This window comes from Phoenix dactylifera, chromosome 1, assembly GCF_051530095.1.
Source record: "Phoenix dactylifera cultivar Ajwa chromosome 1, Ajwa_hap1_PhDact_Kaust_v1.1, whole genome shotgun sequence".
Lineage (NCBI taxonomy): Eukaryota > Viridiplantae > Streptophyta > Magnoliopsida > Arecales > Arecaceae > Phoenix > Phoenix dactylifera.
The window spans coordinates 50072097-50086826 of NC_143190.1; the positions used below are offsets into that span (position 1 = coordinate 50072097).

Genomic DNA, 14730 nt, shown 5'->3' on the forward strand with positions numbered 1-14730 from the left:
TGCTCGCCATCACCGGCACCGTACAGCCACAGAATTCGGTTCCGACCCCGAACGGCTCCTTGCCCGTACCGGTGCGAACCGGTTTGCATCGGTTCAAGCCTGATACCAATTCAAACCATTCTGATTCGCACAGGTACAAACCCGGTACTGGCACCAGGGAAGAAGAAGAGGAAGAAGAGGAAAGAAGAGGAAGAGGAGGAAGAAGAAGAGGAAGAAGAGGAAAAAGAAGAGAGAGGAGAAGAAGAAGAAGCCTACCTCCTCCCTCGGGCTGACGAGGATCACCCGTTCTTCGGTGCAGTTCCGGCCCCTTCTTTGCTCGCAGGAGAAGGGGGGAAAGAGAGGCGAAGAGAGGAGAGAGGGCAAGAAAGGAGAGGAAGAGAGAGTTCAGGAAGGAGAGGAGGAGAAGGGTCGGAAAGATGAACAAGAGAAAGAAAAAAAAGGAGAGAGGCCGGCCGACGCGCGGGGCAGCGCGCCCGCGCGTGGGGGCGCGGGCACAAGTGGGGAAACGCATTCCTGACTCGCACCTGCACGCATTCGCCCGTGCGTGGGGGCGCGGGCATGAGTGAGGAAACATATCCGTGACTCGCACCTGCACGCATTCCACGTGGTGCGAATCGTGCGTCCCTGCGCAGGGACTCGCGCGCGGTTCCCCGCGCGGGGCAGCGAGCCCACCGCGTGGGCTTTTAATGCCACAGAGTGGCATTTATTGCCACTCTGTGGCATAACGCACGTCCGCGCTTTTTTTTTTATTTTTTTTAAGCGGAACCGGTTCTGAATCGGTACTGGTCTTCACCGGTACATCGATTCGGTTGGTTCCGCGTATCTTGGTATCACCCCTTGCCACTTGTGAAAGGAGGCAGGGGTTTGATTGTTGTTGCAGTCAACCCGCGAAAAGCAGTATTAGTACCGGTGATTGGCCCCTCTTAATCTAAGACGAATCCCAAATCCATCACCTCCATTAGGAAGCCTCTCAACTTTACATACTTCAAATGGCGATCTACACAATCAAGGGAACCCCGCTGCCTCCAAAACCCCAAATTGGGATATACTTCTGAACAATCTGAAGGAAAACAAAAGAATCTCATAGTGTTTTAGAAGTGGCTATGGTATTTGGATGCCAAGGAACCACATAGTGCTTATGCAGTACGTGGACCGCATATTACTATTTTGAATTGCTTAAAAATAAATATAATAAATTAAATACAAAAAAACAACTGTAATGGTCATAATTATTTTTATGGATGGATAACAGCAATACTAATAACAATAACAACTAAAGTTAGTACTTATTACTTAGTATCTAATGCCTAATAACAATAATTATAACGTAATCAATATTTTAGCACTATTAATATCCATATTAGGCTTACTTGAAACCTATAACCATCAACTTGAACTTGTTTCACCTATAGGAAACCACGTAAATATATATAGCTCTAGAACGCTACGTGAGCTCACACATGCAGCCACACAATACTAGCAAGCCTTATACGTGATCGCGCAATGCTAACTGGACTTCCTTTTGGTCCATATGCAGTATGACTACATATAACCCTGCATATAAGCATCTTTGTGCAGTCAAGACAGCGCATATGCATATGCGTCAATAAGCACTGCATTTTAAAATGCTTGAATCTCAATCTTGAACAGGTGAGCATCCTAAGCTTTGGAAAACATCAGAAGATGCAAGCAAACATCACACCTACAGACAATAAATTACCAAACATCCAATGTTTCTAGACACGGGAAACATCCGAGCAAGTCAGGAACTGTGTGTTTGACGATGGTCATAGAAGTTCACTATCATGGCCAATGTTTTTAGACTATCGCACATAGTTTTCATGCCTAACGACAAGCCTACGCTGAGATAAAATCATAAAACAGAAGATCAGGGAAAAGATGTTATTAACAAATGGACATTACTTTTCCGCCCGAAGAAATGAAAGACAAGTTTACCTTAGAAGAAGCGGCACTGTCTATTAGTTGTGTACTGGAGGACTTCAACAGAAGATAAGGTGTGCAGACCATGTATTATTACACCAAGGAAGCAAGATACAATGGTGAGCAGAATCTCTTTAGGTCTTATTAATAAGTAAAATCATACCTCGAATTGAGTTTGCACCAGTTCGAAATTCTTCAAATGCACATAGGCGAATTCCAGTTTCAGAGCATTAAGAATGCCGGCAGTATGCATCTCATCGAGGCATCATAGAGCATCATGCGCTCAAGATCTGGGGCATCTTCGATAGGGTAGTTCGAATGCAGCTTAAGGATTCGGATTGTGGATACTTGCAGAAGAGATACGGATATAGAGACAGCGAAGGCCGGAACACATGAATAAAGATAATAACTAGAGGGCAAGACAGCTGGAGAGCAGGTGGTGGATGGTCTCATCAGTTAGTCTGACGCCCCACAATATGAGCTCTTTAACGTTAACAAATATTGGTTGGTGGGTGATGGAAGGTTCCAGGAAGTAGAAGTTGGTCAACTTCAAGGCTCGAAGAGGCTTGCACCCAAGAAGGGAGGGGGTCTGTTGGTTGACTGAGTTGAAGCTGGCGAGGTTGAGATATTGGATGCCTCTTCGAGCAAAGGCTAGGAGCCAGCCATTGAGGATGGGGAGGTCAATGTAGAAGCGGGGGATGTGGAAGCTCAAGATGGGCCCACAGTGGATGGAGAGGATTTGGTTGATGGTGCGGATGCTAGTTCCTATCCTCATGCCACCCCCACACTTTCTTGGATTGCCTATCAATGAATTTCTGGCGGCGTAGGGTGAGGTCGTCAAGGTGGAGGGGGACGAGGGGCCAGACGTGGCACCATCGATAGGAGAGGATGGTGGTCCGAGTGCATTCTTTTGTAGGAAGGAGGGAGAGGATGTGGGTGATGAGAATGCAGTCTGGTAGAAAGCTGATGAAATCCAGGCCGTCTCCTTCTCCAGCACCACCACTGGAGTACATGTCGGGTTGTGAGATTTGGTTCTTCTCGTCGTTCCTCTTTCTCTTGATAGCGACCGACATGGTGTTGGCTGGTGATCTTGATTTCACTAGAGGGAAGATGAGAACAGGGGGGGTCTTGGTGAATGGATTTTAAAACCCTAGGATAGGGGTAGGATGGAGTCATACACAAAGAAGGGAAGAACAAGGGGCTCTGGGCAAATGGATTTGAAAACCCTAGGAGCGGTCAGGTTAGAGGCGCACACAGATAGGAGGGAACCTATTTGATGTTGAAACTTTGAAAGCTAGCGTAGGAGAGAAATCCCTGGCTCTCTGGTGCCATTCTCTTTAGGACGCTCCATCCGGTTTGATATAACAATCAAGTTAAACTCACCATTTTTCACAACTAAACTAGATTGAAGAAATTAAATTCTATTTAATATTAAACTTCATCTAATTACCCATCAATTTGTGTTTCTGAAGAATTTGTATATGGTTGTCAATCAAATCTTTTGCAAAATGAGTTGTTGATGGCATCCACATTTTTTTAACCATTATCGTCTACATAATATTTGAGGATGTAATTAAATACTGAATTTATAGTGTTTCTTATGATTCTCATTTGATTATTTTTAACAAAAAACTCAATAGACCGGTAAGATAAGGTCTAAATTCAATCCAACCATGATAAAAGTTCATCGTGGCATGTGTTGCCATTAACATTCAATGGTACATTTTATCGTAGCTATATATATATATATATATATATATATATATATATATATATATATATATATATATATAATTAGCATGATACAGAGGGCATTTCCTTTCTGCTCTAAAGTTCAGCACTACTATAATCTTACAAAATACAGTAAATAATAAGCATTATAGCATACATTAAACACTTTTGGCCTGCCTTGAATATTGATAGTAACTTTATTCATTAAAATTATAGTGATAAAAGATCTTCACATCAGCCACTCATATAGATCCAAAGCATCTGTAAAAACACCCTATCATGAGCAAAAATGATTTAAAAAACTCATTTAATAGTTGGCCATACTGTATAAACTACATGCTGTTTCGACTCAGCCCTCCTATAGCTTGCATCAACAATCCGTGATAGGACTATATAAACATGGTAATTCATGCACAAGAAGGTAAGTAGAATTTTATAAAATGCATGATTCTTGCATAATGCAAAAGTAACAAGAAACCCCATGAACAAGCAATAGTAGTATGAAGAAAGACTGAATGAGAATTAAGAAAAATGGTGCTTGCTTTGCAATAATCGTTATAAAACTAATAAATGACTCTTGCCAAATGAGTAACATAGTATGGAAATTTTGCATTCTTGAAGATACATCATTAAAAACTAGAAAGAACCCTTATTCAAACAAGTTATTGGATAGACGACAGTAATAGTAAGCATGAAAATTTCCATATGCAACAACTCAGTTTGGCATGAATCAAGATGGCAATTTTAAACAAAAATGAATGCTACTGCTTCTACACAATTACAGAATGGCCTTCAGTATACTTATATTTATGAATAACAAATGCCCATACTTGTCCATGCATGCTAATAATGTAAGAAAAAATAATATAACATGGTACTGGTAAATAGTATCATAAACAGTTGAACCTAAATGTGGTAGGAAAGAAGTGGCCCACGTGCTTCTCTCTGAAACTTGAATCACCTGGACAATGAAGGAAGCAATGACATCTCCTGAAAAGAGTTTCTGATATGTACAATTTCACAACAAAGCATTAAAGTGGGAATTCGAACAACTGACAAGCGAGGACTTCCATAATTTTTATCTAGCAAGAAAACTAACTTGATAGATTTAGCAAGCTTTTGCATTTATATGGCATACATGATGAATTAAAAGCTATACAACATTTTTAAAATTATATCCGTAGGTTTATCTAAATCAAGAAGTAAAAAGATGATATCAGAGCCATCCACATCTAAAGCACAAGGAGTTACAAACACCTGCTGACAAAAGAAAAAGTGACTGCTACTCTTACATGTCTCATAACATTTTAAAAAAAATCAGAAGCATAATTTGTCATTTTTTTTCAGGACAAGTAGATTCATGCCGCCTTGCAATATAGACATAAGTAGCAATATTCTGAAAGAAAATAAATGTATTACAGATAGATTTCTGAAACAAAGTTACAGTCAGAATCCATTGGAGATGGTAATGGAAACTGCTAGAACCAAAATAACTACCAGAAGCATCTGTTTTTAGCATTACTATTCAAAACATTTATTCGCTCCATGCTATTCCTTCCCTCTAGCCAGCCTATCTCAGGGCAAGCCAAATTTCAAGCATTACAAGATCCGCGGGAGGCATGGAGCATGCAAGGATCAGATCAGCAAAATTTGAAAAACAAAACAAAAAGGGAAACCGAAACCCCAGATTTGCTTAAAAGATTTTGGATTTCTGATCTGAAAATAGTTCACCTTGGATTCCTTCCCTCTACCTGTTTTCTATTCCAAGCAGCTGCACAAAGAAAGAGTCATCTTCGTAAGTACTTTCACTTTTACAATAAGAAATTTGGCAGACTCCAAGTCTGTTGTCCGCCCAACAAAACCACTCGACTACACGTATTTCCGATAGTGATCAAGCAATCAAGTGAACTCTGCAGCTCCCAAAACCCTGAATATGGAGCTGCAGAATCCATCCCAGAAATCTGAAGCACGCAAAAGAATCTCGAATGGGTGAGTTCTACGGTTTGAGAAAAACATCAGGTTTAGCTCTCTAAGGTTGAGTAGAAATGGCAGAGGGAGGGGAGGTTCCGGGAAGCGGCGGTCGGCCAATTCGAAGGTTCGGAGAGACTTGCAGCGGAGAAGGTCGCGGGGTGCGTGCAGAGGTGGCGCCACCGGGTGGAGAGGACGCTGGTTCGAGCACGGGCTTTGGCGGGGAGGAGGGAGAGGATGATGAGGGCGGAGGCTGATTCAATGCGAATGCGCGCCGGACTGTTCTGAGTTCGTCTCCATTTGGTCTCCGACGGCACGGGCGGGCGGGTTGGCGTTTCGCCGGAGGAAAGGGTTTTCGCGGAGGCGTTGGGGTTGCCGGGTTTGTTATGAGCTGCATTGGAGGGCGTGATCGGAGTTGAATACTAGTAACTGGGCACGGACTTTAGTTTTTTCGAAAGAGACTCAGCCGCGGTGGGATATGCTGCCGGTGGGACATGGCTGCTCCATGACATATACAGTTTTTTAAATGAGTGTGTCTCCTATTATGCTGCCCCTATTTACAAGAAGACGAATAGTACTGCATATTAGATAGCATTTTTTATAACTCATAAATTCTAAAATTTTATTTAGGAGAATTCATGTCCCATCTTCTTTGCATTAATTTTTTTTTTAATTTTATAGACTGCGCTCACATCCGTTGGGTGTGAGTCACTGGTGTATAAAATAATAATAACAAAAAAACCTGAACGGAGCCCAAGTTTACTGATGAGAGGAGGAAGAGCAGGGCACCACGAGAGAGCCCTAGGTGGGAGGTCGTATACATTTATTTTACAGCAACAACTAATTTAGCAAGCGGGATTTGTTTCCTAAATTATAAGATGTTAAATGTTAATTATTTTTCTCAATCTTTTAGTGCACACGTTTGCTGAAACGTCTACCAAAAGAAGCAAATTGGAATTGAAAGAAAAGATAGAACTCCTATCAAATGCCAAAAAGAATGTTTTATGTTCAGGTGTTTAAAGTGCAATATGTTGTGTAATGGAACACAAACATAATGCATATATGTACTCTTGTGTTCATGGGAAGAAAGTATTTTATGCTGACATAATTTGTGAGATGTGTGCATCCAAATAAGAGAGAAAAGAACTGTCCAAAAGAGCAAATGATATAGAAACATGTAGATAAGATATACTCGCATCCACTTTTAGTTAATAATAATACAAGAGTCAGGTAGCATGTTCATGTGTGGTAAGTGAATGACTGATTTATTTAATAAGAGATTCATGAAGACATACTTTCTAATTACAGAAAATTAGTTCAAAATGAAAAGAGATTTTAGACAGCAAGAATTCTAGCGAGGGAAAGAAGATCACAAAACTTTTACTTCAATGGAGTTATAGAACTTGATCCAAAGCCCGTGGGAAAGAAAATTTTATTATATTTGAAACAGGTTTACACCCTTTTATATTATATATTGGTAGACTTGATTTCATGCTAGGCCATAGAATGTCTTTCAATTAAAATGAGAGAAGAATGATGAATTAGCCCTTAAAATTTTAAGAAAGAAAGCTTGCATCACCCTCAAAGAGTGGTTTTAGTAATTAAGGCTATCCTGCAGCTTAGATCAAATAGTTTTAAGCTTTTAATTATCTAACAACACTTGATCTCCACAATTTCTTTTTTCTCAACACTCGGATCTTTTTTCTCAGCATTCAGAAGAAAAACCAAAGGTGTGACGAAAGTCGACACTGTAGGCAGTTGATATATGGGAACTCAACCATGACATAGTTCTCATCTCAATGTACTTTTTTCTAGACATTAAAGCCATAAGAGTATAAGATCTTTACATCAGCACCCGATATAGATACAGAAGAAATGGAAACATGCTCTCTCATGAGTAAAATTTACAGAAAAAGGTCCTACAGTAGTTTTTGTACATCGTTATTGTTAATTTGATGAAAATATGGGAAGCCTATCACTCATTGCATCAGTATAATGACAACAGACTGCATGTTGGAACTTAGTCATGTCTACCATCAGCAAACTTTGATGGTATTATAGGAGTGTACTGCTAGGAAAGCTACTCAAGAACCGAAGATGTCCACATATGGCCCTACCGTAAGCATAACAGGAAAGAAGCAATCCACCTTAGAGATAATCAATGTGGTCATACGAAGAACAAGACTGCAGCATAATTTTGCTGGCTTTACAATTGATCATCATTTATCTACCAATTAACTTCTACATAACAAAGTAATATAGAATGGGTAAATAAAAAAATGGAAAAGAACTTTTCATATGCAACAAGTCAAACAGTGAAGAATGAGTCCAGATATCAAATCTCATGAAAAAGCCATGCAGCTGCTTCTACACTTAACAAATGCTTTTAGTATCCTCATAGATGGGAATAACCAACATGGATACTGCATTAAGTATACTTTCAGCTTAAACATGCAAAATCTATGGATGGTAGTCATAACATTGTAACAGTTGGCACTAAACATGATATGTAACCATGAATATGCCTCCATTATAGAATTTGATCTGATGGACAGCAAAGGAGGCAGTTATATCCACTGAATGAGATATGTAATATATCATGAATGAAACATGACAATCAGAAGCAAACAAAATGAGCAAGAGTTTTTCACAATTTTTCAAAATAGCTCATCTGAAAGATTTTTAGCATTCCATACTATAATAGGTAAATTTCATGCATTATTCATGAACTTATATTTGAAAACCTATCTGAAAAAAACTTGCAAAATAGATGAAATCAGAACCATCTACATACTACAAAAATAAAATTCAAGAGGTCAGCATTTTTGGATGCCTCATAAAAATAAGAAATTAGAAGCATATTTTATTGCTTCCAGTACAAGGTTATCAACTCAAAAAAAAGTTTTCATGCAGTGAGCTATCATACATGGACAAGTCATGGCTCCAAACATAGATGCAGTGAGCTAAAAATAACTTTCTTCAACTACCTTGTGTGGCTTCTAGTATGAACGACACATGATCATCTACTACTGTTTCAAGCGTAAATATATATCAATCAGTTTATTTAACGTTTCTGGCCATTTATTATACTTGTTTCATGATCATTAAAATCTAGGAGTAAGAAAATCTCACAAATAACTGCTGCCAGACCAAGTAAGATAAGGCAAATGAGGATAAGTAGTCATGAAAAATTTCAGATCCAGTAGTTCAGATTGTAATGTATGAATTAAGGCATCAACTTTGAGGAAAAAGCAACACTTCTGCTTCCACACCAAAAAAAATGCTTTGTTGTATTGTATATACAAATAACACATCTGCATATTTACCTAGGCATGCTAATAAAAATGCAACATCAAAATTATATGCACATAATAGATGGTCAATGTTGTAAATAGCTAACACTGAGCATTGGACTTAGAAGTGGCAAATAAGCTTCTAATTGAGACTTGAATCAGACAAAATAATAGCAAGGTATTCAACTTGCTTTCCAAAAAACACAAAATGTTATAACAGATCTTGCATGACTTTATATTTAGTATGTATAATGGATAGGAACCATGCATTTTTCATACAATTGTATGAACAGACCTCTATAAAAAAAAAAGTTATAGAATAGATCAAATCAAATTTGTTCATGTGAGAACTACAAGAGACCACAAATACAAAATTCAACCAGTAGTTGGCAAATTCAATGCTTCATAATATAATTTGTTACCTTTTCCAGAAGGCTGAAGAGACGAATATATGTTTTAGGCTTTAGGATCATATATGGATTGCATATCAGTATATTGATATCCTACACATTTTTATATGGAGAATATGTGTACAGATATGGAAGTAAGTCGGATGTGAAAAGTTACATCTGCATTTACTTTAATCAGATCCAGTTATGAATTGTACATTACAAGCACGGATATACTTTGATTAAAATACTGATTATTAAGAATAAAATCTACCAATTTAAAGATGTTACTGCATACGAAGAACATTGAAAATATTTTGATGTTGTCACTTTGGTAGTTTTTTAATCTATATGAGACTAACTACATCTAAAAACAGATATGATACTTGTGTATCCATATATACATGTTTATCCTCTTTTTATAATGGGTACAAATACAAATACAAATACAAATACAAATGCAAATATTAGGCAGATGCTAAAGTATGTACTTTATCTGGATAGATTTGGATAAGGATAATATTCAAAAGGATATTATCCGATCCATTTCCAAGAATATTATCCGATTCATTTCCACCCTTACTTTCAAGGATGCTCGAACAAAAAACTCAATGTAATGAATGGATGAACTTATTATGCTATTTACAAGAAGAACAATGAATATGAAACACATACAAGGATCTCATAAAGTATGAGATGTAATTGATTCACCATAGATAATAACAGAGATTTTTTTTGAGAAGGTCTTAGAAGCATCCTTTTATTCGCTTCATCAAAGCAATTTTTTCTTTCACATCATCCCTCCATGCTATTTCTGCCGATAAAGCCATCGCATTATAGGATAAACCAAATTCCAAGCATCACATACGTTGTTGGAAGTAAGGAGCACACAAAGACTGCATGAGAAAATTTCGAGGCTCAGCCCATTCCAACAGGGAAACAAATTCCCTGATTTATTTAAAAAGTCTTAAATTTCTTCATACAATAATTGTTTAAAACTCATAAATAACTGGATCCCAAGTTGAAAACTCATTGGTGCCACTATTTGTTGTCTTTAGAATTACTTGAGCATCGAAAGAGGCACGATTCTTAAGGCCCAAATGGCGTCGTATAGTGTCTCTCCATTTTCTTGTCCAATTAAATCTGCAAAGAAGAGTGAGCACCTCAAGCATGCGAGCTTTTGTAATAATAAACTTGGCAAATGCCAAGTCAGTCCTGTGCCCTTCAAAACCTTTAATAGTGCTCTTTTTCAGATGATGAAGGCAATCAAGGGAACCCTGTTGCTCCCAATAGGCAGAATCCTCACGATGGCAACCCGTGCCGAAAACCTGAAACAAACAAAATAATCTACAACAGGTGAGCCCTAAGCTTCGGTTTGCATTATAACATACTCGATATGCCAAATTTGTGCGCAAAAAATTACCTGAACATCCAATATTTCCAGGCAAGGGAAACATCTGAGTAATTCGGGAACTATCTTCACCTGACGATAGTCATTAAAGTTCACGCTGATGGCCAGATTTCTTAGACTATGCATCACAGTGCGCAAGCTACCAACCATCCTGGTTGACTGTCAAATATAAAGACGATGGCAGGAAATGTACTGTCAAATCTATGAAAAATGCAAACAACTAAATCTCTTAGGTCTCAACAATAGATCAGCAGAACAACAGGAATACTATTAGCCACCTTTTTTTTTGTTGAAAACTTGAAATTCACAGAAAAGTATACATAGCACTGGCCTTATATAGCGTCGAATGTTATTCGCATTAAGAAGGTTTTTACCTCATTAAATGTTGTTGTTAAATCTATGAACAATGCAAACAACCAAATCTCTTTGTTCTCAACACTAGATCAAAAGGACATAATAACATTAGCCGCTTTCTAGCACAGATCACAGAAAGCTATACATACATAGCATCGGCCTTACATAGCATGGTAGGATATTCGCAGTAAGAAGGTTTTTACCTCATAAGGTGTTGTTCTCACGTTCATCAGCTGCACAAAATAGAGGCGGCAAAACACATCAGTCAATACCGCATTCGAAATGGGGAGCAGGATGGTTAGGTTAACAAGAAAGATTACCTCAAAGTAAGTCCCACACATCCTGAGCATCTTGATCGCCGTACTCATGATGCCAAGAAGCTTCAGCCTTGGGGTGTTCAGAATCGTTACCTGCGAATCCTGCGCAACGCTCCGATGGATCATCAAGCGCTCGAGATTTGGAGCATCCTCGATGATGAGATCATTGATTTCATTGCCATAAACTGAGGAGCAGTTCAGCGTAAAACTTCGGAGACCTGGGGAGCGGATGCGGATGGAGAGAAGGCCCATACAGCCAGTGATGACTAGGCTGTGGAGGGTCCGGCAGCAGGATAGAAGGTTGGAGATGATATCATCTGTTATGACACAGAAATAGAAACTTAGTTCTCTAAGGTTAAGGAAGGTCGGACATGGCAGGGGGGGCTCCGGGAAGTGGCAGTGCGAGAGCTTCAGCGCCAGCAGAGAGCGGCAATCGAGAAGAGGAAGGGGCACCGGGTAGAAGCGATCCATGTCCGCGCAGCACAGGGCGAGCTCCCGGATGCCTCTTCTGATCAGGGTCTCCACCCAGCGACCAATGTCGGGGTTGTCGAGAAAAAAGCCCCACAGGCAGCCGCTCGGGATGGGCCCGCGGTGGACGGAGAGGATCTGGTTGGTGGCGCGGACTCGCCAGGCCTCGTCCTCGCGCCGCGTCCTGGAGGGATGGGATCCCTCGAGGTGGAGCGCGGAGACGTCTAGGTGGAGAGGGGCGAGGGTCCAGAGGTGGCGCCACCGGCTGGAGAGGATGCTGGTCCGAGCAGCGTCTTTCACAGGTAGGAACGAGAGAATTGTGATGAGCATGCAGTCCGGGAGAAGGCTGATCAGATCCAGACCGCGGCTGCTGCCTCCTCGGCTGCTGCCGCCTCGGCGAGAGGAGGAGGCGGATCTGGAGCCCATCGTCGCCCTTATCTTGTTAGCCGTCATCTGCTCTCGCCTCCTTCTGGTTTTGCTCAATTTTGCCCTAGAATATGATGAGAGAAGCCTCCGCCTTGGAACCTTGGCAGGATTTTAACGGGTCCGGAGGAGGGATCTTGCAGGAGCTACAAGTGTAGGCGAGGTACATGCTCTCTGAGGATCTACGCGTGGGAGATAATCGGGAAAGCAATAACTCCACTGCACCCATCCTCCCCACTCCCTCCGTCGGGTAGCGACTCCGCCTCGTGCATCTCGTGCTCGCCCTTCGTTGCGCCTCGCTGATCTCCTCCCAAGCCTCTGTTGTCATTCTGGATTCGAGCACGATTTGGTGGAAGATGGAAGGGGAAAAGAGGAAGGTAAGCAATGCGGCTGCCACCCGAAATCCGTGACGCGGCCGCCACAGCAACCCTGCGTCCGCCGGCTGCGTAACCTCGGCGGACCTCCTCTGCAGCAGCGAGGCCTAAAATCCAACCTCGGAAATCCCAGGAAGACGGCGGGCCCTTCATGCGAAGAAGGCTTTCAAAGAAAACTAGAGGCAAAGGTCGGCCATGTCCGACCTCGGCCGACCTTCAGATGACACCACAAATCTCTCGCCGCAGGCAACCCCAGCATTGCCGGAGCAGTACCTAAAATACAGTCGACGGCGACTACATCACGGAGAGGGAGATCAGGGAGAGTAGGGATATAGGCAATTGTGGAGAAATTATCGCGTAGATCTGGTCTACCAGCATCTGCGGTAAATTGGACCAATGATCACCCGCCAGCTCGGCAATCCCGTCACCTCAGCTATTCGCGTAGCCCAAATTTATGCAGCCAGTTGTATTCTTGCAAGGTGTGAAGCCATGTCGTACCTTTGAATGATGCCATAAATCTCTCGCAAAATGGCAACGCCAACATTGCCGAGCATTACCTTCCCTTCCAAGTGCAATCAGCATTCGACATGAAGGATTGCTATGCATCCACCATCCATAAAACCATGGAAAATACATCAAAGCACGGTGACTACATCATATAGGGAGGTGACTGAGAGTAGGGCTAGCTACAAGAGAATAGTAGAGAAATTATTAGGGTAATTGACTTTCCCATCCCTCTAAAGACTCCACTATAGCAAAAAGTCCTTGTTAATTAAATCTAAAACAACCGGTCCAGAAACTTTCCAAACTGTAATTTCCGGTCCCTGAGCCCCTTTTATTTTGAAATAAGATACCGAAAATGCCCCTTCCCTCATGATCTCCCATCCTTCCGAAGAAGAAGAATTTCAGAGACTTTCCAAACTGTAATCTCCCAGCCGCGGCTGCTGCCGACCGCGGCCTGCCCCCTCCCGCGGCCGCCGCCGGCCCGGCTCGCCTCCTCCCGAGCCCCCTCCCGCGGCCGCGCCGCGGGGAATGCCTCCGCCCCTGCCCCCATGGTGGGAAGGTGCCGAAGAAGAGGAAGAAGGGCGTCGTCCCGCGTCCTGCGGCTGTCGCCGGCCACGGCCCGCCCTCCTCCAGCGTCCGCCATGGCCCAACCCCTTTCCGGCGCCGCCGGCCTCGCGGGAAGAGAAGAAAGAAGAAGAAGGAAAGAAGAGAAGAAAAAATAGAAAAAGAAAAGAAAAAGTTTGAACTGGGGTCGACTCCTGCTCTGCTGGGGTCGACTCGTGAGAATCTTGGGTCGACTCGCTCACTTCTACAACAATTTTCTAAGAACACTTAACTGTGTGCACAGTCCTGTTAACTGTGTTCGCAAGCAACTTAATTGTGTGCCGCCAGCTCGCGGAAGGAGAAAAAAGAAGAAAGAAGAAGAAGGGGAGAAGAGAAGAAAAAAAAGAAAAAAAAAAGAAAAAAAGGAAAAAATAAAAATAAAGTTAAATAAGCTTAGAACAATTAAATAAGTTTGGAACACATTTAATCTAACATGACACACGGTTAAATAAGCTTGGAACATATTTAAATCATCCCGGAACACACTTATTCTACCCCAGAACACAGTTATTTCGACTGTGCACACAGTTAAGTGTTATTAGAAAATTATTGTAGACTTATGCTGAGGTCAACTCCTAAAGAGCTGGGGTCGACCCCTAAAGAGCTGGAGTCGACCCCTGAAATCAGGCAGAAAAACAGCTCTCTGGAAAGCCTGAGAGAGTCGACTCCAGGTGAGCAGGGGTCGACCCCAGGTCTGTGAACACAGTTAAGTTGTCTGTGAACACAGTTAACTTGTCTAGGAACACAGTTAACTTGTCTAGGAACACAGTTAAGTTGTCTGTGAACACAGTTAAGTTGTCTAGGAGTTAAGTTGTTTAGGAACACAGTTAAGTTATTTGGGAACACAGTTAACTTGTCTGGGAACACAGTTAAGTTGTCTAGGAACACAGTTAATTTGTCTAGGAACACAGTTAACTTGTCTAGGAACACAGTTGTTTAGGAACACAGTTAAAT

The 14730-nt window shown here is 41.5% G+C and overlaps 1 protein-coding gene across 1 annotated transcript; it reads right to left on the reverse strand.

Annotated features, from left to right (window-relative positions):
* Window positions 1-10248: 10248 nt before the first annotated feature.
* LOC103712691 (F-box/FBD/LRR-repeat protein At1g13570-like) lies at window positions 10249-13256 on the reverse strand. Its single transcript, XM_008799279.6, has 4 exons — window positions 11408-13256; window positions 11291-11320; window positions 10746-10892; window positions 10249-10650 (listed from the first exon to the last, which is right to left on the reverse strand). The coding sequence occupies exons 1-4, from the start codon at window positions 12323-12325 to the stop codon at window positions 10315-10317; spliced, it is 1431 nt and encodes a 476-aa protein (XP_008797501.4). The 5' UTR covers window positions 12326-13256; the 3' UTR covers window positions 10249-10314.
* Window positions 13257-14730: the final 1474 nt, after the last annotated feature.

Coding starts and splice junctions, on each gene's coding strand:
- LOC103712691 (XM_008799279.6), bottom strand. CDS start 12,325: ATGACGGCTAACAAGATAAGGGCGACGATGGGCTCCAGATCCGCCTCC. Junction 11,321..11,407: donor TGTGTGGGACTTACTTTGAG/GTAATCTTTCTT, acceptor TATTTTGTGCAG/CTGATGAACGTGAGAACAAC. Junction 10,651..10,745: donor TGGAAATATTGGATGTTCAG/GTAATTTTTTGC, acceptor TGTTTGTTTCAG/GTTTTCGGCACGGGTTGCCA.